This window comes from Geotrypetes seraphini, chromosome 2 (assembly GCF_902459505.1).
Source record: "Geotrypetes seraphini chromosome 2, aGeoSer1.1, whole genome shotgun sequence".
Classification (NCBI taxonomy): domain Eukaryota; kingdom Metazoa; phylum Chordata; class Amphibia; order Gymnophiona; family Dermophiidae; genus Geotrypetes; species Geotrypetes seraphini.
In genome coordinates this window covers 180,411,874-180,437,064 of record NC_047085.1, presented here as the reverse complement: position 1 = coordinate 180,437,064, position 25,191 = coordinate 180,411,874, and the positions used below count along the sequence as shown (strand labels likewise).

Genomic DNA, 25,191 nt, shown 5'->3' with positions numbered 1-25,191 from the left:
GGTACATTGGCCCGCGGGGACAAACCTGTTCACCGTTTCCGCGGTCGGTGAATGGCCTTGTCCCCGTCACCGCAGCGACTGCTAGTTTTCTTCCCCGTTTTCGGCGGTGACCCGCGGCTTAAATGCGGTGGCCGCGGGTAAACCGTCACCGTGTCATTCTCTATTCTCCATCCTTTTCTTCCTGTCCTATCAAATTAATGTACTCTGAATTTCCTTTAACTTTCTTCTCCTCTTCCTCTTTGTTATACTTCACAATCTATTAAGGTCATATTGTACACTGCATAGATGCTTCGCTGATGTGGTATATCAAGCTAAAATAAAACTTGAAACTGTTTAGACTCTCTTCATAGGGAATATGTTTCATTTCTTTTTTCTTTTAATTTATGCAAATATTTTCAACTTCCCTACAAAAAACAAATGAACAAAGCAATCAAGAAAAATCAATCCAAAAATGATTAAAATAAATATTAAGTATAAACTAGGTCACATTCAACAGCAAGGTACATGGTAGCTAGCCTAACAGTGGAATTAGCCCTGAAAGCCAGATGCACTAAACAGGATTGGTAAGACTGCTCTGAGACCTGAACAGTTTGTCTCTTCAGACTGCCTCTCAGGGGGAGGAAATGCAGTCAGTATGTGATCCTGGAAAAACCTGTCATGGGGCTACTCAGCCTGCGTTCAAGCCTAATGCAGACTTAACATGGGTTGAGTCTTGCTCCCAAGGAAGAGTCCCTGAGCTCCAGGACTATAAATACAGGACTGTTAATTCAGGCAAAGCAGGTTGCCTCTTGGCTACAGACTCCTGACCTCAGAGTCTGTGTTCTCTGCAGCTGGAACTGGGAGCTTCTGTAGCACTGAAAAGCCTCATGACCAGAAAAAATACCCAAAATTAAATGAAAAAATAAATAGGAGCAGAACAGACTGCTCTGATCTGAGCCCTGCATCCCCAGTGTCGGTTTTTGTGTCTTCTCCACTTTCTCCTCCTTTTCCCATGTCTGATGCCCTGCCTTTCTTCCTCCATTCCCCCTGGTGTTTGCTTCCTCCTTTGCTCCAGGGTCAGTGGGTTCATTTGATGTTGGACGATTGATTGGAGGCTGGGTAGTATGGTTGCTGTCCAATGTTCAAGGGGTGTGTAGATGAAAAGAATCCTTGCATAGAGTTTTTGCACAGATGACCCTTCTTGTGGGCAGATCTCAGGGGTAGTGGACTGGATTTGTTATTCATGGGGTCCTTGTTTGTATGCCACACAGCTTTGGGATGCTCGTGCGCTCATATAGTTCATTTCCAGGGCTTGGCAGGGTGTGTATTGGGAACCTTTGCTGCCATCTCTATCTGCAAGAAACTCCCCATTTCCTATATGTCTTTCTAAATTAGATTGTAAGCTCTTCTCAGCAGGGACCATCTATTGCATGTTAAATGTACAGCACTGCGTATGCCTTTCAGCGCTATAGAAATGATAAATAGTAGTAGTAGACTGGCGCCTACCATCTTCTGTGTCGAGAGTAAAACAGGATTTCCAGGACAGCCCAGAGTGAAGAGAAGCAGAGTACAAAAATGCTGAGGCTTTCTATACCAGATCTCGCAATCAGAGGGTCACTATAAGTGGAGGGCCATAATTGAAAGAAATGTCTAAGTCCGATTTGGACATAGTGTGCTAGTCGCTCAAAGTTGGCAGCTGCAAAAGGTCCATTTTTGAAAAGTACATCCAAAAGATTTTTTTTTTGCGAAAATCGTCTATCTGTACTGCCAGGCGTTTGATTGTCCAGACCGCTAGTACGTCTTATTTTTATACCACATTCTCAACCAAATATTCATCCAAGTCTGAAACGTGCAGAACAAGACCTTTTGCAAGTGTGAGGAGCCAGCAAAGTGATGGACTGGCTACCCAGACATGGCAAGAGAGCAGTAGGGCACCTTACAGGGCATCTCACCAGAACTCCATTATGGCTCCATGGTGAACCCCCCAAACCCACTATACCCACCTGTCTACAACCCCAATAGCCCTTATGGCTGCAGGCGACACCTATATGGCAGTACAGTAGGGTTTTGGTGGACTCACATTTTCCACCATAAATGTAGTGGTTAGAGTGGCTTATGGGCCTGGGATCTCCTCTCTATGGTTCACTAGTTCATCCCTCAGACTATTTAAGCCACCTCTGTGCAGCTCTACTAGGCTTTCCTATGCCAAATGCTGATATTCCGGAGGTAGGGATATATATTTCTATTCTAATTTTTATGGTGGTGTGAGGGAGTCAGTGAACACGGGGGGAGTATATGGGGGTCTTTACCTTGTCCCTGCAGTGGTTCTCTGGTCACTTTGGAACCTTTTGGGCATTTATACTTGTTTTTAGATCACCTAATTCACAATGTATAAGTTCCGTTTAAGTCAGGGGTGTGCAATGTCGGTCCTCGAGGGCCGCAGTCCAGTCGGGTTTTCAGGATTTCCCCAATGAATATGCATGAGATCTATGTGCATGCACTGCTTTCAATGCATATTCATTAGGGAAATCCTGAAAACCCGACTGGACTGCGGCCCTCGAGGACCGACATTGGACACCCCTGGTCTAAGTAGTCTCGTCAAACTTTTGATTATCCCTGCAGTACGTCTAAGTCTAGGTCGGCCCACATCCCGTCCTAACCATTCTTCCAAAAATGCCCCTTTCTGCTCTGGGCACACAGTGGGATTCTGAAGCCTAAAAAGTCTCTGGATACATCTAAAAACCCGTTTTGATGATCAGCACTTGGACGACCTGTCTTTTTGATTGTCCAAGTGCCAACTTGGGTGGGTTTTTAAACATAAGAACATAAGCATTGCCTCTGCCGGGTTAGATAAGGGGTCCATCGTGCCCAGTAGTCCCGCAGCGGTCCCCCAGGTCCATGACCTGTAAGTGATCCTTTACCTAAATCGTGTATTCCCTATTCATTTAGTGTCCTGTATAGTTACCCTCTATCTGTATCCTTCAATCCCCTTCACCTTCAGGAAATCATCCAATCCCTTTTTGAAACCCAATATTGTACTCTGTCCAGTCACCTCTTCTGGGAGCGCATTCCAGGTGTCCACCACCCTCTGAGTGAAGAAGAACTTCCTAGCATTCGTTTTGAAACTATCACCTTTCAATTTTTCTGAATGCCCTCTTGTTTTTGTTGTCCCCGCTAGTCTGAAGAATCTGTCCCTCTCCACCTTCCCTATGTCTTTCATGATTTTATAAGTCTCTATCAGGTCCCCTCTAAGTCTCTGCTTTTCTAGGGTAAAGAGCCCCAGCTTCTCCAGCCTTTCAGCATACGAAAGGTTTTCCATGCCCTTTATCATCCTAGTCGCTCTTCTCTGGACCCTCTCGAGTATTGCCATATCCTTCTTCGATACAGTGGTAGGATAACTTCCTTCATTCTGGTAGTGATATCCTTTTTGATAATGCCCAACATTCTGTTCGCCTTCTTTGAGGCCGCTGCACATTGCGCCACTGGCTTCATTGTTTTGTTCACCAATACCCCCAAGTCTTTTTCTAGGTTGCCTTCCCCCGTACTCTCCCTCCCATCGTATAGCTGTATATCGGGTTCCCTTTCCCTATATGCAAGACTTTGCATTTCTCAACATTGAAGCTCATCTGCCATCTTTCTGCCCACTCGCTCAGTTTGTTCAGGTCTCTTTGCAGATCTTTGCATTCTTCAACAGTTCTGACCCTACTGGATATTTTTGTGTCGTCCGGGAATTTTATAACTTCGCACTTCGTCCCTGTTTCCAGGTCATTTATGAATATATTGAACAGCAGCGGTCCCAAAACTGACCCCTGTGGGACACCACTTGTGACCCCTTTCCAGTCCGAGTATGTCCCTTTACTCCTACCCTCTGTTTCCTGTCCGCCAGCCAATTTCTGATCCATCTGTGCACGTCCCCTACCACCCCATGGCTCCACAGTTTTCTTAGTAGGCACTCATGAAGTACCTTGTCATTGGCTTTTTGGAAATCCAGATATACGATGTCTATGGGGTCACCCTTGTCCAATTGTTCACTTATCCCCTCAAAGAAATGAAATTGGTTAGTTTGGCATGATCTTCCTTTACAGAAACCATGCTGGCTTATTCTCATCAGATTATTTCTTTCTAAATGTTCATTGATACTTTCCTTGATCAATGATTCAGCCATCTTCCCCGGAACTGAGGTTAAGCTCACCGGCCTGTAGTTCCCTCAGTCGCCTCTCGATCCTTTTTTGAAGATAGGTGTAACATTTGCTATCCTCCAGTCCTCCGGGATTACCCCTGTTCTCAAGGATAGGTTACAAATCTGTCGTAGTAACTCCGCTGTTTCATCTCTGAGCTCTTTCAGTAATCTCGAGTGGATTCTGTCTGGGCCCGGAGATTTGTCAGTTTTTAATCTATCTATCTGTTTGAGTACGTCTTTGAGGCTTACTTCCATGCATGATAATTTTCCCTCTTGGTCCCCCTTGAAGATTTTTTCCGGTTCCGGCACATTGGATGTGTCTTCTCTTGTAAAGACCAACGAGAAGAACATGTTTAGTCTGTCAGCCACCTCTTTTTCCTCCTTCACCACTCCCTTCCTGTCTCCCTCATCCAGAGGTCCCACCTCCTCCATCGCCGGCTGCTTTCCTTTCACATATTGGAAGAATGGTTTAAAATTTTGTGCCTCCTTGGCTAGTCTCTCTTCGTATTCTTTCTGACCACTCGATGACATTCTTTTTGTTGCTTCCTGTGCTCTTTCCAATTTTCTTCGGTTTTGTCCATTTGCCACTTCCGAAATGATCTCTTCTTGTTTCCTATCACTTTCTTAACTTCATTGGTCATCCATGCCGGGTCTTTCATTTGATTCTTTTTGCATCCTTTTCTAAATCTGGGTATATACAGGTTTTGCGCCTCGTATTTCTGTTTTGATTATGAGCCCCATAAGTTCCAGAATATTGTGTCTTTTGCACTAGAAATTATTTTTTTTCCTTTGGTTTTTAATAAAGAGGATATTGGAGACACCTTTACCAGAAATGGTAATGAAGGAAATTATATTATTCTCAATGAACCTGGAGAATGTAATAGGGCAAACTGACAACTGATGTTGATTGGTTGTTTACTCTTTTAAAAAGTACAAACAACAAGAGATACTCCATGAAACTATTAAGTAGCACATTTATAACAAAACCAATAAAATATTTAAACCTCTGTTTTGCATAGGTCAGTGGTTGTTAAACCTATCCTGGGGGAACACAGCCAGTCAGGTTTACAAGAAATCCATAATGAATATGCATGAGGCAGATTTGCATGCCTGTCACCTTTATTATATGCAAATCTGTTTTACAAAAAAATTTCATGAGAATTTAACCAAGTAACATGTGAAGCCTATGAAGATTCAGGTGAATCGCAAGCAGAGTGGCTCATGTGAAATTAGTCATCTCTGCGGCTTCTGAAGATCAAACTTTGTATAAAGACTATAGCTGTGTTGTTCTTTAATGTGTAGCTAGGCTGTTTATAAGTGTGTTTTGAGTGCTGAGCATATGTAAAGGTTTGGAAGTGATTGTTCCCGGTACATACAGTACAGCAAAAGCATAATGAAGCTCTGGAATTTGTTGCCAGTGGATATGGTAAAAGAGGTTAGTATAGCTGACTTTTAAAAATGTTTCAAGTCCATAAAGCTTTATTAACCAGGTAGACTTGGGGAAAGCCACTGTTTATCCCTGGTCATAAGCAACATGGAATCTATCTATTCACATTTTGGGGATCCTATCAGCAACTTGTGATCTGAATTGGCCACTGTTGGAAACAGGATACTGGACTTGAGGGACCACCGATCTGACCCACTATGGCGGTTTCTATATTCTTATTTACTAATAACACATTAATAAGGGCCTCTTTATCAAGTCAAATAATATGGGCCAGCGTGGTAAATGCACCGTAGCCCATAGGGATTGAATGGGCTTCTGTGTATTTGTGGCGCAGCACTCGCTATTGTAGCTTGATAAAAGAGGCCTTAAAGTGTGTAAGAAAAAGGTTTTCTTAGATCTATCTTTATTTATTTCTGAATAGGCAAAAGTTATTTTATAATGCATTGCATTAATAGCTCTAGGAAGAAATTAATAAAAACTCTGCTACAAATATTATTAAAATAAATATAAATTTTTAACTTGTTAAGGGAATACTGATTATATATTAGTGATTTTGCTTCAGGTGATGATTGTCAAATATAGTTATCTCCACCACTAATATCCCCTCTTCTTCTCAAAATCTTTACTGAGAGCTAGATGCACTAAACAGGATCGGTAAGACCACATGGGTTCACTCCGCTCAGATTTTGGCCGATTCTAAAAGAGCTATTGATGCACTAAAAATTTTGTATGCCAATGATTTGCACAGAGGTTCGTCATAATCCCCGACTTTCCCGTCCAATTGATTGCTCTGAGAGCAACTCTCACACATGTGCAGAGCTGGCAGGGGAAGCCCTGAAAGCAGCCTCTTCCCACTCACCTGTTCAAGGCAGAAAACCTTTTTTTTTTCTTTTTAATGGGCACAGATGCTGTGTTATTTTACACAAGCACAATATCTTCCCAATTCAAATAAAAAGTCCCCCCTGCCGATGATAGACCTCCCTGACATCTCCCCGATGAACCGGCACTGGGGACCGAACCTCTCCCTTCCTTGCACCAGTGAAAATCAGCAGGAGGGATGCCCACTTCCCTCCTGCTATGCCGATCAGCCCCCATGCGAGAGAAAATTGGCTAGAGGGATGCCCATTCCCTCCTGCCATGCCGAACCCCTTCCCTTTGCATGAGAGAAAATTGGCAGGAGGGAAGCCCATTCCCTCCTGCCAACAATGCCCCCCCAAACCACCCCCTACCCTCCTCCTTCCCCCACCCCCAAAAATGACAGGGGGGGTTCGGAGGAGCATTTGGTGACAGGAGCAAGAGGGCATCCCTCTTGCCTTTTTTGGGGGGGGGGGAAGGGGATGGTTCATGGGAGGGGACCTCTGTTGGCAGGAGGGAGTGGGCATCCCTCCCACCAATTTTCTCATCTGTGGGGAATCACCAAGGCAGGAGAGAGTGGGCCTCCCTTCTGCCAATTTTCTCTTGTATGTGAAGGAATTGCCATGGCAGGAGGGAGTGGGCATCCCTCTTGCCAATTTTCTCTCATGCGGACGACAGTCACCAAGGCAGGAGGAAGTGGGCATCCTTCCTGCTATTTCATCTCGTGCAGGGGATGGGGTCAGTATAGCAGGAGGGAGTGGGCATCCCTTCTGCCATTTTTGCTGCCATGGGAAAGGTGTCCGTTCTCAGTGCCATTGGGGAGGGCCATCATTGGCAGGGTTTGTATGTAACACACACAGCATCTGTGTCCATTAAAAAAAGGGTTAAATTATAGGTTTTTTTTGTGCATCGGGAAGCCATGTTAGAGCATCAATTGCTCTGCTAGTTTATATAGCATTTCAATATTAATGAACTTATTTGCATGGTCGGATCAGAGAATGAGCGATTGTGCAGAAAACCATGTGGTAAGCCATTTTCTGCATTGGGTCGGTAAAGGATATATCGCTAAACCAGTCAAAACTGGTTTACCGACAATCGTTAGATGATCACTGACTTTAAAGTGCAACTGGCCCCAAATAGACTTACTAAATCTGAATGGTTAAAAAAGTTAATACTTTTATTTTTCCACTTGAACACATGGAAGAACTTACTAACATACTTGTCAAAACAATGTAAAATCATTCACTATAGATAATTGCCAGGAAGAACAGCACCATGTAAAAATAACTATAAAATAAAACTTACAGGTCGGAAAATGTAAATGTCTTGATTTCTAGATGCCAGGTGGGAACTTTTTGCAATACAAGTAGCAGTTTCCAATTTATCACCAGTGAGCATCCATATCTGCAAAAAACAAGAATTACAAAAAAGGACTCTAATGTATATAGAACTTTTACATCTGTCCATCAGTCATTTTTTGTTTGGTTGTACAATGCCTCCTAAAGAATGTGAAGGATGCATGCAGTAGCCTACCAGGAAAAGTAATGATGACCAAAACTGCAACAGAACGTAAAAATGCTTGGAATGGTCATAGAGTATTGTGGTAAAGAAGTGGTAGGGGATGTGGTAGTGGTGGCAGGAGGGTGTTAACTGTTAGAAGATATGAAAGAAAGAGATATACTTAAAACTGCTATAGAGGGAGGCCATGGAAAACGGGTTGAGGGGTCAGGTAAGGACATGAGGTTCAAAGAAGAGCAACCAAGATGATAAAGGGAATATAACTCCTCTCGTATGAGGAAAGACTAAAGAGGTTAGAGCTCTTCAGCTTGGAAAAGAGATGACTAAGGGAAGATATGATTGAAGTCTACAAAATCCTGAATGGTATAGAACAGGTACAAGTGGATCGATCTTTTACTCCATCAAAAATTACAAAGACTAGGGAACACTCGAAATTACAGGGAAATACTTTTAAAACCAACAGGGGGAAATATTGTTTTCACTCAGAGAATAGTTAAGCTCTGGAACGCACTGCCAGAGGATGTGGTAAGAGCGGTTATCATCGCTGGTTTTAAAAAAGGTTTGGACAAGTTTCTGGAAGAAAAGTCCATATTCTATCATTGAGAATGATGTGGGAGAAGCCATTGCTTGCCCTGGATTGGTAGCATGAATTTGCTATTATTTGGATTTTGGCCAGGTACTTGTGACCTGAATTGGTCACTATGAAGATGGGATACTGGGCTAGACCCTGTAAGACTAGTCTTATGTTCTTATGACAATCAAGATAATAAGCCTTTATATATGGGAATCCATAGTTATCCTGCTTCAAAACAAAGGGATAAACAAAAAAACAAAATGTTGATAGGTAGCAAGAATCATGTTCTTGTTGGGAACAAAACCATTTTGGCCTTTTTTATTTTTTTTATTATTATTAAATATTTATTTGTAAACTTTGTATAGAAAATTGGAATAAAATAATATCAAACAGTAAACAGAAATATAAAATGCAACATGCAGTATAGTATGCTAAGTAGTCCACAATTAGGGGTAATCCAAGAAATTAAAGCCAGAAGCAGCTGTAAAAATAGAAATAAAAAAGCTGTAAAAAAAGAAATAAAAAAGGAAAGATAGGAAACCTTGCATTAATTAATGTGAATTATTATATCATGGTGCAGAGATGGAAGCTCTTCTAGTATCCAAGAATAAATGCAATTGCTGAAAGTAAAAAAGGAAAAATTATGTTCCTACCTGTTAATTTTCTTTCCTCTAGACGCAGCAGATGAATCCAGAGACTAGTGGGATAGTACACATCTACCAGCAGGTGGAGATAGAGAACTGATTAACAGGTGGTCCTCTTGGATGGCACCCTCCCTGTATCCCAGAGTCGAATGGGCCTGGGTGGAAACGGCCATCTCCTGCCCCAAAATCGGACCCGCAGCAGAAGAAACCGAAGCAATATCGCTGATAGCTGGCGCGGCTGCCAACGTGCATCGAAGTGGAACGGCTGCAGCCGCGAGCGCGGGAGATGCAGGTCCACCTTCATCAGCGTGGGAAACAGCCAATATAAGAGGCGCGAACTGCACATTGTCCCCCACAGCATCTGCACACCCCGCTGCACATAGGCCCAACGGTGCTCGCCACTTCCCACAGTGGGAACACCTTTTAACCGCCTCAGCCGCCATGAAAACACCATCGTCGATCAACCACGTGGCAAAGAACCTCCGCGACAAACCCGGCAGAACTAATAACTCCAACGATCATATAAAAACAACAAAAAACAGCACTCACCCTGGAGTTCACCGACGTTAATGCTGGTAGCTGCTTATTAGCACAGACAGCCAAGCTCTGTCCAGGAACAGCACAGGAGCCTCTGTGCACAAGTTGTTAGTTTTTTTGTTTTTTTTTGTTAAAGGGAAAGAATAAAAACGCAGAGGACTATGAAGAACCCTCAATCCAGGGGAGGGGAGGGTGGAGCAGGGACCTGGGGGGGCCCAAGTGTGACTCCCAAAGTTGGCACCACTCAGTCAAACACCCCAAACTGACTGAAGAGAAAAATTCTCAACAGCAGAATACACCAAAATTCAGCCAAAAACCAGGAGCTCGTGGAACAGTGACCATCACCTGCTGGGAGATAGACTATACTGAGGATACAGGGAGGGTGCCAACCAAGAGGACCACCTGTTAATCAGTTCTCTATCTCCACCTGCTGGTAGATGTGTACTATCCCACTAGTCTCTGGATTCATCTGCTGCTGTTGCTGAGGAATGGTATATTCTGTGATATTTACAGCATATCATTACAGCATATCGGAGTGCGGGGAACCATGGGTGCCACTCAACCCTTAAAAATCTCCCCACAACCCACTGCCGCTGTTTCAGTAATGACAAAACAAAGATAAAAGCATTGTGGGGCCACTCTGTTCATCCTCGTGACTGCTGGTTCTGCCCCAGACCTGGAAGTGATATCCGAAGGGGGTGGGACAAGCAGTCACGAGGATGAACAGAGCACCACCATGATGGCTTTACCTTTATTATGCCACCTTTGCTGCAGTGTCTGGATTTTTGGAGAGGAGGCAGACTCTGGATAGAAGGGAAAAAGGGGAAGAGACACACTGGATGGGGAAGAGAAAAGACAGATGCTAGATAGAAGGGAAAGGAGGCAGATGCTTAATGTAAGGGAGGAGAAAGGGGGGAGAGAGAGAGAGACACGGATCAGATGCTGGATGGGAGGAGAAAGAAGGCAGAGGCTAAATGGAAGGAGAAGGGCAGGCGCTGGATGGAAAGGGCAGACGCTGGATAGAATGGGCAGGGAGAGGGGGCAGATGCTAGATGGAAGGGAGGCAAGCGAAAGAGAGAGAGGGAGCAGACACTGGATGGAAAGGAGAAGAGAGAGGGGCAGATGCTGAATAGAAGGGAGGAGAGGGGGGGCAGACGCCAGATGGAAGGCAGGCGAAAGAGGGCAGATGTTGGATGGAGAGGGAGCAGAGAAAGGATGTTCCTCCTGCCTTTCCCTCCCCTGCAGTCCCAGGTGTAAGCTTTTTCCTAATTGGCTACGTCTTCCTGAGGGCTGTGTGCTGGTTTAAACTAGTTTTCTCCCTAATGGATCTTGTTTAACAGTAGCTTCTGAATTCCCTATTCCTAGCCTAGCAGAGATTGTCTGTCTTGTTTTTATGTTACTGGATCCTGAACTAGGAAAAGGTAAATAGGTACTATACTGCTTAAATTCAGACTGTAAAATACTTTTTGTATGTGCCTTTTCTCTCTGAATTAACCTGGGCTTGTGTTTAATAGGAACATGAGCTAGTTAGCTGCACTTTTTCCAGCATCTGGCATCTTTAGGTCTTCCTTAGTGCTCACAGGGAATTCCCTGTGACAAGGTCACCTGTAGCATGCCATACTCTGCGTAACACAAAACAGCCACTTTATCCAGGTGCTGTAGCCCAACAAAACCCATTAGGGGAATGAAATTTTTTGGGATTGTACAACTCTTGGTATTAATTTCTTGTGCAAAGTCTGGAACCTAACATGAGCTAGCTTCCCTTTTTATGGGCCAGCAAACCATATAAAAAATCTTATATTAAGAAATTTAAGATCTACTTTGTTTCCTCATTGCTCCTGACCTATACTTTGATTCAGGCCATAACTGTACCAGTAGTCACGGCCCATAATGTACATCTAGGATCTGCACTAGGAGGCTGTGCAGCCAACTGGAAGCAAAAATATAATGACAAAGATGTGATGTCACTTTTTATGCACATTTTCACCATTTTTGGGGTGCAAATATCTCTATTATGTAGTTTTTTTTAATTTTTTTCTTTATGTCATTTGAAAGAGCATCTTTTTTGCTGCAAAAGCCACCTGTTTAATCTTGAACCTGGCCTTGCCATAGACATGCATCTTTGGTGCCTATTGTGAGTTAGAGATGTGACATTTTACAATAAAGCTAAGGTTGTTGTGCTTATCATGCTTTAAGCTTATGACACATTTTTGCTCAGCTGTATTTTCATAAATTAAGTCAGTAAAATTGTTGCAAAACTATGGTATGTTAATTACCTGGCGTTGGTCACTTGTTGCCCGAATCAAAGTATAGGTCAGGAGCAATGAGAAGTCAAAGTAGGCCTTAAATTTCTTATTGCAACATTTTTCTCATAGTTTGCTGGCCCATAAAAAGGGAGGCAAACTCATTTTAGGTTCCAAATTTGCATAGGAACTTGGTACCAGGGGTTGTAACAATCCCAAAAATTTCAATCCTCTAACAGGTTTTGTTGGGCTGCAGTGCCTGGACAAAGTGGTTATTTTGTGTTATACTGACCATGGCACTCTGAAAGTGACCTCCATTCAGCTGCCTGTAAGTCTCAAACCAATGGAGATCCAGCCCCAAAATTTTGAATGATTTAGTATGAGAACCTAGTGAAAGTTCACACAAAATTTTATTCAATTTGTAGGAGGTCAAGTGTGGACAATTTTCAAAACTGGTTCACTTGACATGGACTGACTCAGTAGTCAATTCTGGACAGTGATGCTTATGCTTATGAAAGGTGTGTAATCTCTCTTGCAGGTAATGTTCTCCAAACATCTATAAGATCTAGAGTGCAACACAACACAGGCACTTCTTTGGTTAAATTAAGTCTAACATTCTCAGAAGGCTGTGATTTATCTAAGGGTCATATACACTATTCAAGTCACCTCCCAATAAAACAGTGATATATGTTCTCTCTGGGATACTCTGCTTTGAAGACAGAAGAGCAATAATGGAGCGAAAAAACAGCATCTTGGCTATTGGGGGCATCTACATTACATAATAGCAATGTTTGTCTCTCTAACATAACTTTTGCTAAAACATATCTCCCAGCAGTATCAGCCGAGATCTGGTGAACTGTTATATTAAGATCAATACCCCAGCCTTACAATGTATTGTTGGTGTACCCACTATAGATCCTACCCACCATGTTTTGAATTTCTCATGCTCGCAGAAGATAAACGAGTCTCTTGAAGAAAGGTTAAATTTGCTTTTTGGTAATTCAGAGCTTATTTTCTTTCTCTTAATGGGAGAAGTGATCCCATTCATATTCCACAAAAAACAATTTAAGAGACATACAAACAGCATTTAAAATTTATATCTATCATTAACATATAGCAAGTCAATAAAAGCTGGCTCACCTTGCAGGTAGTGATGTAATTTGCTTTTGAGATATTTAATAAATAGTGTTAAAAAAATAAAAGTATGGAAACTTTTTGATGATCTCTCATATAAGATCTTCCCTGTACCCAAGCTTTCAGAAGTACAGAAGAAAAGTAACAAAAAATCCTCCTAACAAATTAAAAAACCCAAACCCCAAACTATCCCTAGTCCCTTACCCACCCTACATATCCTCCTAACCATCCTATCCTCTTTAACCTAGATAAGGTAAAGGCAGAATAGAAATCACGAATGTAATGTAATGTAATTAGTGTCTTGTTATAGGACTGAGGTCACAGTGAAGCTCCTTTACCTCCTCCTTACTAAGATATCTTGTGACAAATAAAATTCTCTACCCTCCTTCCATCCTTAGAGCAATATGCAACCCCCCATCCCCCTTAGGTGAAAACCCCCAACAGAGTGGCTTTCAGGCAAGATAGTAGCCAAAACACTCATAATTAAATACTTTAGAGCAGTGTTTTTCAACCTTTTTACACCCGTGGACCGGCAGATATAAAAGAATTATTTTGTGGACCGGCAAACTACTAGGACTAAAATTTAAAAACTCCGTTTCCGCCTCATCTCCGCAAGCTCGGTCACCTCAGTAACTACAGAAAAATAGACAAATAAAGTGCAAAATATAAACAGCAGATATAAATTCTCAAAACTGACACATTTTGATCACTAAATTGAAAATAAAATCATTTTTCCTACCTTTGCTGTCTGGTGATTTCATGAGTCTCTGGTTGCGTTTCCTTCTGTCTGTGTATCCTTTCTTTCATTTATTTTTTTCTGCACTCAGGCCCAAGAATTGTCCCTTTCTATTCCCTCCCTCTTTTCTTCCTATGTCCTTAGTGCCCCCGGTGCCTCTTTCTCATGTCTTTAGTGCCCCCAGTGCCTCCTTCCCATGTCCTTAGTGCCTCTTCCTGTCTTTAGTGCCCCCAGTGCCTCCTTCCCATGTCCTTAGTGCCCCCAGTGCATCCTTCCTATGTCTCTCTCACTGCCTTCCACACTTTGTCCCACCCCCACCCCCGAATCAGCCTACCTGCCTGTCTACCTCTTTCCCTCCCTCCCTGGCCAAAGCCAGCCTGCTTGCCTGCCTACCACCTTCCCTCCCTGCCCCGCAAAAAAAAAAAACCCCACCTCCCTCCTTCCTTTCCCCTACTCTTACCACCCTGCCGCTGCTGCTAAAGCCGACAGGAAGTCTTCTTTCTGACATCAATTCTGACGTCGGAGAGGACGTTCTGGGCCATCCAGGCAGTGATTGGCTGGCCCAGAACATCCTCTCCGACTTCAGAATTGACGTCGGAAAGAAGACTTCCTGTTGGCTTTAGCAGCAGTGGCAGGGCGGTAAGAGAAGGGGACCCGGGGAAAGAAAGGAGGGAGGGACAGGAAATGATCGCATGTCCCGTTGTCCCCGAGCACAGCTTCGGGATGCTGTCCTGAAGCTATGTGTGGGGACAATGGGACAGGAGGTCTGAAAACAGACCTATAGTCACTTTAATCTTGCCGGCCCTGTGCTGACCGGCAGAAATTTCCTGCAGACCGGCACCAGTCCGCGCACCAGTGGTTGAAGAACAGTGCTTTAGAGAGTAAGTAAAAAAAAAAATTCCCACTCCAACATACTAAGAAAAGGGCAGGCCCTCTACAACGTTGCCTGTTATAATCAAGAAAGAAAAAGTGAACGTATAAACAGCAAAATGCAGGCCCACATAATTTGCAAACACACACAGTGATAACAAAAGAAAATATTCTTAAGCCTGCATTATAAAATTCAAGTATGTACTTTAGGCAACATTATTACTCCTTCAAAGAGTTAAAGAACAATAACTGGATGGTGAGCTTAAAATTAAAAATAATACACAATACAGCTGTATCTCTGAAAATGTTCATATGGAATTATAGATCACAAAATGTTTACCATAACTTCTAAGAATGATGTTCCATTTGTCTCATGGATGACTATTGATGGGAAGTAACGCTAAGCACCATCTAAGCAGAAAATAGGTGCCAATAAAATCTGAGAGCAACTCTCTCTCTGTGCTTCTTCCAAAAAGGTCACTACGATGAGCTTTCTCATCATCATCTTAGGAGTACAACATACCCGCTTCATGTTCAAATCGAAATATTGAGGTAGTAGTATTCTAGGAATAACCCTGTAGGTGACTATCTAGTGCAAGAGGATTATATAATTATCTTTAGTGGAAGGTCTCCAAGATCCAAAAGAAGAAAGATGTGCAGTTTAAAGGTGGAAAGGTCCCAAATTCCACAAAGATTGTAAAGTACAATATCCAATTCTGGACATCACATCCAAGTGACACAAATTCAAAGGGTAACTGTGGATTCACACATGTACAGGAACCTAATCAAGTAGAAGGTTCCACATTAAGCAATCGCTGAGCAAACTTCAACACCTCTCCTGCTTGTACAAAAAATTGCACTTTGCCTTTGTGTTGAACTCTTAAGCGAGCTAGATAGAAAAGCAGATTGAACCTTTTTCTGATATAAAACTGAACAGATGTGACCAAACTCTTTAAATTTAGCCATTACTGCTGCAGAGAAGTCTTGAAAACATAACTCTCTTATTTTTATATATCAAAGGGCCTGTTGATTTCACAGCTCACAATATTTCTTGTTTGTGCACAAAATTCAGCACTTTAATATCATTGTCCTGGGCCGCGAGATCAAGGCCTTTACCATATTCAGCCTATGTGCATTTTCTATCCTCAATGGTCCAACATCAGACTGAACCTTTAGAAGTTGTGGGAGCCACATCTCCAAAAGGTTTCGCAGTTCAGGTTCTGCAATTGTTTCAGGTAACAAGGTACAGGTTTGCGGCAATGAGAATATGTAATTTTCCAAACCATCCAACTTTTCTTCCAATAAAGCAATCTAATTTTGAAGACACCGTTGCAGGGTATTCTGCTGCTGAATACTGTCCTCCAAATCTGAGAGCCTCTGCTAATAGGATAGAAAGTCCATTCGCAGCAATTCCAATCTGCCAACCACTAAGCCCAATTTATCTGCTATTTTGGGGAGCTTTTTATCTATAGCTATGTTCAGTGCTCACTTGAGCTTGTTAGCTATTTCAGCCGCTCACACAGAACTGATTGACCTTGGCCCCGCTTGGTCATCCCCAGCCATTTTGTGTTCTCCTGCACAACTCCACTCCTTCACTTTCCAAGGGATTTTGGAAGCCATAACATCAATTCTCTTTCTACCAGTAAAGAAAACAGCACCTGAAGTCTTCACATTGATGTTATTTAGAAAAACGAAGTGAATGTACAAAGTCGGAAGAGTATTTTCCATGAGGAGGTTTGGAGCTCACTTTATGAACACTCATTCACCGGCTTGGCACCACATGACCTTCTTGGGCTGAGGGGTTTTATGCAAAAATAAAACAAATGCATACCATTTTTTCATTTATACTTGTATAAACTTGAATGAATTTTTAGTTTATCTAAAAAGATCTAGGTACAGGCACTGGGAACAAGGATCTTAATCTGAGGATAAAAGGTAAACCAACTCATTAGCTAAGGACTTTTCTAGCACATATCTGATGAATATATGTTTAGAGCTATGATGAATTCTTCCTATGAAATCAGTATACCAATACTGTAAATCAAAAGCAGTAATTAAAAAATAGCTATTATTCAGATATAAAGTAAACAGATTCAATTCTGAAGACAAAATGTTGCCATATTCTAGTTTTGGTGTGTATGTTATATGTTCTTAATGATTTTGACTTCATACCTTTATTCCAGCATTTCTTAGCATTTCCAGTGTTGGTCGTACATCAGCCTGCAGCTGATCTTCTACACCTGTGAGACACAACAATTCCATTTCCCTCTCCAAGCTCTCGACCACTGCGGCCACCTTCAATGTTCTGTCATGTATACTTAACTTTGCTTGGTTATATCGATTCTGTTTATGGGAACATATTTGGGAAAATCAATAAGCGCTATGAAGTAATATTTAATGATCTAAGGAGAGAATACAACATCAACATTGAAATGCCTCAAAGGATGAACTAATATGCAAATTTCAAGCATTTCTTTGAATGAAAAGGAGCTCTAGATCAAGAGGTCCTGGTATGAGCTGAAAGGAAAGAGAAGTAGCGTAAGGAAATAGATCTTCAGTGAAAGAATAATTAAAACAATCTATTTCAGAATTTAAGAGAGAACCTTTCATTAAACAGGCCAACAAAAAAATTTTTTCTTGGTGCCTTGAGTTTTTTGATCTGTTCCTGGGGTTATTTGGGGCGCTCATTCAGAAAATTGCATTGGATAGACCGCATCAGCTCTAGTTTCTTAGATATGGTTGAATTTATTAATTTTTTTTACTGCTATTTAAAAGATATCTTCTGCAGAATCAGGGTGTCATAACCACCTTTCTTTTTTGAATGGGAAATTTAGGTATTTAAAATTACCCACATTAAAAAAAAATCTATAATGAATGACCTTTGTTTCACAACTACCGTATATACTCGATATAAACCGAGATTTCTGGGCCAAAAAATTGGCCCAAAAACGGGGGTCTCGGTTTATATGTGAGCCACCACCAGATCAATAGCAAGGCTGTCCTCCATTCAACTCTCGATGACAACTAGTCCTGTAATCTTCAATAAAATGATCCCCCCCCACTCTCCCCGGTGAATACATGCCCACCCCCGTGCTTAATTTCAAAGCCGCTATCCTCCATGCGTACAAACCCTTGCCGCCGCCTTCCTCCATGCACACCCTACTTACCATTAGCATCGGAAACCTGCAGCCACCGTCAATGCTGTATTCTGATCTGTTGCAGAGCTTTGAGCATCTGCGCATGCTCAAAGCCTGCCAGCTTTTGTCCCAAGATTCTCAGAGAAGGCGAGAGCAGGCAGGCTTTGAGCATGCGCAGATGTTCAAGGCCCTGCACCAGATCAGAATACAGCATTGATGGTGGCAGCAGGTTTCCAGTGCTAATGGTAAGCGCGATGTTGGGTGAGTGGGGCATGCATGGAGGAGGGTAGCAGCGGTTTGTGTGAAAGGAGGATAACGGCTTCACAGTTCATCACGGGGGCATTGCGTAAGAGGAGAAGCATCTAGGCAGCTGTGTCAGGGGCCCTCTGAGAGTGAAAACTTTGGTTTTGAAAAGCGCTGTAAAGGTGAGGGGGAAGGAGGGAGGGAGATGGCCCGACAAGGGGAAGAGGTTGAGTGGTGCTTTAGACTTATTGTGTGGAGAAAGAGGGTGGAGGGGGGTACGACAACAGATGCTGGATGGAGGTGGAGAGATGGGGGAGCAGATGCTGGAATCAGCAGATCAAATATACCCAGAAACATGTCTAACAGTTGAGGCACCAAAATGAGTGTTGGCCAGTGAATCAAAAGTAAATGCAAAACTGGAGTACTAGCAGAGCCTGTGGCATGTCAACAAGAAGTAATAAGTTGAAAAGTGTACACTTGCCATTATAGTCATTATCTTAGAAACATATCCATGTGTAATTAGTGGCATTTGCATGTGTACAAGTATATTATATTGCATACAAATACTGATTTCAGAAAAACATTATGTACATATGGAGATTCATGCCATAATTAGATTTTGAGATGTCATGGATTTGGGAAGGACTAAAATCTATACGTGTTTTTTCCATTTTACCAAATGAATTTCCACACTGGGTTTTATTCCAGCTTCAAGACATGCAAAGATTTTTTAAAAGTCCTGAGGGACTAAGGGAGTCATTATCCTTAATCGTATGTAGTTTAGAGAGATTTTTTCCAGGGTCAGAGATTGAGATCTGTAACCAATAAGTCTCAGGTCTTTTGAATTTTGATGGTTCTGAGCAGGTTTCTGAGACCCTTTTCCTCTATATAAGACTGATCGCTTGCTGCAATTGTAACTGTGTCTTTTGGTTTTTGTAATTTACAATTTGACTGACACCAGTTCCATCCATTTGCAGGATAGAAGTGCTAGACCCATGGGGGAGGGATGGAGATGGACGGAAGGGAGGTACTGGACCAATGTGTGTGTGTGTGGGGGGGTGGAGGGGGCGGCAGCTGAAGAGGAAATGGGAGAGAATGCTGGACTGCACAGAAGGGCTGGAAGGGAGAGAGGTATTGGACCCATGGAAATTGGAGGGAAGGGGAGTGCATTGGAACTGTGAGGCTGGAGGGAAGGGGAGTGCATTGGACCTGTGGGGCTGGAGGGAAGGGAAGTGAAGAGAAAGATGTACTGGACCTGCAGGGAGGAGGAGAGAGAAGGGAAGGGAAAGAGAGATGCTGAGCTAAGGGGATGAAGGAAGAGAGAGTGAAATACTGAACACAGCGGAGGGAAGAAAAAGAGGGAGAGATACATTGATGTAGGGGAGGAAAAGATGGGAGAAGATAGACATAGGGAGGTATATAAAAACAGGGGAGATGATGAACACTGAGGGGAGCATAAGGACAGAGACACAAAGGGGAGATAATGCATAGGGGTAGTATATGGACATAGAGGAGCAATGACAGATATGGGAGGGGAATATGGATACCACTACTACTGAAAGACTACTGCTAGAGGTTGTGGTGGCCATTTACAAAGAGGAACTGCAACAGGCAGTGGTGTAGCCACAGAGGCAGAGCCAGATTAATGGGTAGGCCCAGTAGGCACGTGCCTAGGGCCCAAACTTGCCAGGGGGCCCGCTGAAGATACAAGACAACTGAGCTTTTTTTCAGAAGGCGACGGGCTCCCCAGCAAAGATCGGCATCGTGCCCCCCCCCCCCTGGGAAAGATCGACATAGGCGGCAACTGTTCTGTTTCAAGCGGTGCTCATCTCAAAGCCTCCCCTCTGACTCAGCTTCCTGTTTCTGCCTGGGCAGTTCACGTCAGAGGGCAGCTTTGGCCAAGCAGCAGCACCGCTTGAAAGATGGTTGCCACTGATGCAGGGGGGCCGACCAATGCTGATCTTTCCTGGAGGGCGGGGCAATGTCGATCTTTCCCAAGAGAGGGGCCCTTCGCCATTTGAAAAAAAAAAATCAGAAAGGTGAGTGGTGACTAACCTGCGCGAAGATGAGGGGAAGTGAGTTGAAAAATCACTATCCCTGTGCAGATGACACTAACCAAAGTCCTGCCATACAGGTAGGTGAAGAAACAGCACTATGGCTGACCTCAGCATGTATACAGGAACTGGAGTTTGAATAAAAACCAGACTGATGGAAAGACCAGACTGCTGAAAGTACAGATTCCCACCCACGATGTGCAGACCACGCAACCAAAACACAGCTGAATTTAGAACTTGGAACCAACCCCGAATTAGAATAAATGAATAAGTTCCCCTGATCTATAGAGGGAACGCAAAGTAAATCCCCAGACCTAAAAGTGGTTACGCTTGTCTGATTTTTAAAAGGCAGACCCTGGAACGAAGGAACAATATGTTAATTGTAGTTTGATCAATAATATTGTTATAAAAAACTATTGTACCAATCCAGGATAAGAGAAGGAGGGAGATTATTTGATAAGCTGTGTATATAAGTAGGTCAGATTTGCCTTACCAACTCAGAGAAAACTCTCCACTCTGAATTGCTAGCATTCAGTGTTGGATCTCTCCTCTTTATCTGGATAATAATAGTCGCTGCATAGTTATTTGTATTGTTAAATATAAATAAATTTAAAGCTTATTATTCACTATAAAGAGACTGGTCTCGGTCATTTCAGAAGAGGGAGATAGGCCTGGGCCGGAGCCGGGAGAGAGAGAGATATGGGGGACTGCAGAAGGGGGCAGATGAATCCAGAGAAAGAGTGGGGAGAACACAGAGAAAAGAGGGCAGATGATGAAAGTGGGGAGGCGCATATGGGAAAGCAGTAGCTGCTGCTGCTTTCCCACATGCTGGATGGGAGTCATATGCTAGATGGGGGGAAGAAGACAGAGTTAGTAAGATAGTAGAGGGGTGAAGGAAAGGGGTGGCAAGCTGTGAGTAGACACAATGAAAAGAAGGAAAAAAAAGAGATGAGAAAGTGATGCCAGAGAACGGGGAAGGAGACAGAGATATCAGATCTGAGTGGAGGAAATGAGAAGAGAGAGATGCTAAAAACCACAGGGGGGAGGGAAGTACAGATGGAAGGAGAAAGATGCCAGATCATAAGGGAAATAGAGGGAAGATGATGGATGCCAGACCAAAGGGGGGGGGGGGAGTGGGGGCAGGAGGAGAAATGGAAGGGGGAGACACAGTGGATGGAAGGAAGAGAATGACAAGAAAATGAAGAAAGTAGAAACCACATGACAAAGGTAGAAAAAAATTATATTTTTTTATTTTATTGCTTTAGGATAAAGTAGTATTATAGCTGTTTTGAAAAATGGTTAGAATAGAAACGGTGAGTCTTTTATTGGACTAATTTTAATACATTTTTGACTAACTTTCAGAAAACAGGTAAATAAACGGGGATGGGGCTAGGGAAGCCCAGTGTACTTGTGTGCCTAGGGGCCCTTGAAGAATTAATCCTGCCCTGCATAGAGGGGTAGCCCTTGGGGGCCAGAGCCTTCTGCCCCCACCCTCTAACATACACTTTGGACTCAGGCTACCGCCAAACCTGCAGCACCCCTTTAAATGGCTGGCAGGGTACAAGAGCCCCACCAGACCAAGACATGAAGTGGCTGAGCCACTCCCCTCCACCTTCTGTAATACAGATGTCCACGGCGTGCTTCCTGCTAATGATGCTAGGAATTCACCACATGCTCAGTTTGTACAAGAACAGGGCATTCTACAGTAGCCTGTTAGCATGCACTAACCACATGTTAAGGGCTATTCTAATAATGCTGCATCATTTTTGTACCTCAAAATCTTGATATTGTTCTTCTGTCAATGATTTCTTGGCAACAACCAAAGTGCGTAATCCTTCTCTTGCCATGTTACCACACTAGAACCAAGAAAATGGAACATTTATTAAAATCTACGAGCCTTTATTCTTTTTAATATGTTAAAATGAATTATTATGGAAAATATTAGACTAGCCATGCTGAAAATACAATATCTACTATTTACTGTATGTTAAAAATTGGCATAAAACTCATAGCTGTCCACAGCTGGTCTGTCAATTTAAGTAACACACATGTAGTTTCAACATGAGGATGGCAGACTAGTTCTGTTTCAATATCTATTTTAACCTGGATTTTTCAGCTGAGACAATCAACTGAGGATAAGTCTGATTCTTCCTGATCTTGATGCTCTCATATTAAACACCATATTTGGACCACCAGGGGGAGACGTCCTCCGAAGCCCTAGCAGTAATGAATAATGTGTTTAATCTATCCAGTAGGAGTCTGACTTCCAGTGAAATGTCTGTTTTGTCTAAGGGGTTGTCGTTTGTTCCATTTACAAACTATAACCCCTTGGACACTCGTATCAGTTTATTTAAACTTATCAGAAAGTGCAATCTGAAATTATTCTTTCAAGACAAAGCGACGGACCCAGGCCCCACGGGGCTCAGTAGACCGTCTACATGGAATCCTCCGGGCATTTTGGATCCTCATTTACAAGTATTTCACAACTTAGTTGAGCGAGACATTGCCAGTTTAGAAACCCATCCTACTCACATTAGGCGCAATATGTCTAAGGAGATGACTCATTCATTGCAGATTTTAGCCAAAGATCCTGACATTATTATACGATCCGCTGACAAAGGTGGTGGGATCGTATTACAAGACACTACTTCTTATGTCAATGAAGCTCGCAGGCAACTAAGTGACACCCGATACTATCAGGGTTTATTACACGATCCCACTGTTGAAATTTCTGATTTTATTCAACATACTCTTGTGAGGGCGTTAGAACAGGGAACCATCACTGATAAAGAATTCCGGTTTTTACATCAAAACCATCCTGTCATTCCAGTGATTTACTTCGTCCCTAAAGTTCATAAAAACATTACAAACCCTCCGGGAGTCCCATCGTCTCAGGGATCGGTTCAGTGTTGGAGCCTTTATCTGATTTCGTGGATTTCTATTTGAAACCTTTAGTTACCTTGGCGAAGTCATATGTTAAAGATACCACCTCTATGCTGACTTGGCTCCAAGAACCTCATTTTATTCCTCAGGGGGCTTTTTTGGTTACCCTCGATATACAAGCCCTATATACCAATATTCCCCCAACTCAGTGCGATTGAAGTAGTGCGGAAACATCTAAGTACCCTCCAGTTAACTCCAGCACGTGTGGATTTCCTAGTAGCTATTGCCAGCATTGCATTGAAACAAAACTATTTTATGTTTGACACAGATTTTTTCTTGCAGATTCAGGGCACTGCCATGGGGGCTACGATGGCCCCGTCATTGGCCTGTCTCTATGTATCGGATTTTGAAGATAAATATATCTATTCTTCCACGTATTTTTCTGACATCTTTGTGTGGAAACGATACATAGATGACATTTTTTTAGTTTGGACCAACACCCTGGAAGCCTTTCATAAATTTTTACAGTGGCTTAATTCGTGCAACTCGCATTTACAGTTTACTGCAGTTACGTCAGACACTCAGATTGCATTCCTTGATATTTTCATCACCTTGCATCAAGGTTCTTTTGAAACCACCATTTATCGGAAGAACACTGACAGAAATAATCTGCTTCACTATACTAGTTACCACCCTCGTCACCTTAGAGACAACTTACCTGTGGGCCAATTTTTGAGGTTAAGACGCTTATGCAGTAATAAAGTCGAGTACAAGACCCGTGCTCGTGACATGTGGCAACGATTTGTAGAACGGGGATACCCCCACAGCATCATCAAAAAGGCATACAAAAGGGCTTTATATGCCCATCGTACTTATTTGTTGCAGCCAAAATCTGACTATGTAGAGGCCCGGATGGTATGCACTCTTCCTTATTCTTACAAAGCATTTGCCATTAAAAAAATCATTAACACGCATTGGCATATTTTACAGGTCCATAATAGCCTTGAACAACCTCCATTGTTTGCGTATTCTAGAGGTAGAAATCTGCGTGATCGTATGACCTCCTCTCAGTTTGTTAGTGTTTCGGCCAGTGCGCTTGCGCACCCTATTGGACATTTCAAATGTGGGCATTGTAGCACATGCCCTTATGTTTTGGAAACTACAAGTATCAAACATCCTACTTTATCTAAGACACACACGTTCCAGCAGCATTCAGATTGCGACACTCAGGGGGTAGTCTATATGATCATGTGCCCCTGCAATATGGTTTACATTGGGCACACCACTAGAAAGATTAAAACTCGCATTACTGAACATTTGAGCAAAATCAGGAGGGGCGATATGGGGGCCCCCCTGGTACAACATTGGCAAGACACTCCACATCAATTGCAAGATCTTCGTTTTGTTGTTTTGGAAGTGGCTCACTTGAATAGGGGAGGCAATGAGCAAGTGTGGTTATGGAAACAAGAACAAAGGTGGATATTTCACTGGCAAACTGTGTCTCCCAAAGGGTTAAACAAGGAAGTAGAGTGGTGGGCGTTTCTTCATTAAGTGATTGACACATCGTCATTGTACAAATACAGGAAGCTCAGCTGAGCTCCCACGTCACAGGAAACGTAAAAAAAAGTTCCTCTGAACCAGGTACCCTGCTGTCAGTGCCATGACAATCGTTTATTAGCTGTAACATGGATTTTCACAAGTGTTTGTTACAAACTAGCATCATTTTTTGTGTTTTGTTACTTTGTTTAGATATAAGAAGCACCTTTAACTTTGGACTATTTAAGCAACAGTTCACTAGCAGCGTAGCAGGTTCTCTGAAGCAGCCAGGATTGGCAAAACGCGTCAGAACCTCGCCGGGTCAACGCTATCTGAACCCACTTAGATAAGTTCTTATTATTTTTTTGAACTTAAACTCTTTGAATTTATATAATAGTTGGAGAATATAAGTTAGCCCGAGAGCTAGTCTCGACGGGCGTTGATAACACGGGGCTGGAAGGCTCTTCGTGTCTGCCCGTTGGGATTGGTTCTTGGGGGGAAGAGAGGCGGGACAAAGTTTAAAAGGGAGCTTAGGATAGGAGGGAATGCGTCCCGCCGAGTTTAGGAGTGCAGGATTGGCTAGCGGCAGGACGCTCAGGGCAGGGTTATTTTAGAGTCAAG

General features: G+C 42.8%; 1 protein-coding gene across 7 annotated transcripts in view; it reads right to left on the bottom strand.

The window, feature by feature from the left end:
• ATP9B (ATPase phospholipid transporting 9B (putative)) overlaps positions 1 to 25,191 on the bottom strand; it is a 668,517-nt gene that overhangs the window by 88,416 nt on the left and 554,910 nt on the right. For all 7 annotated transcript variants that reach the window (XM_033934419.1, XM_033934424.1, XM_033934423.1 and 4 more), the window contains 3 exons: positions 21,924 to 22,007; positions 16,890 to 17,060; positions 7,767 to 7,865 (listed from right to left, as the gene is read on the bottom strand). In XM_033934419.1, coding sequence (XP_033790310.1) covers positions 7,767 to 7,865; positions 16,890 to 17,060; positions 21,924 to 22,007 — 354 coding nt within the window. The remainder of the gene's footprint in view (positions 1 to 7,766; positions 7,866 to 16,889; positions 17,061 to 21,923; positions 22,008 to 25,191) is intronic.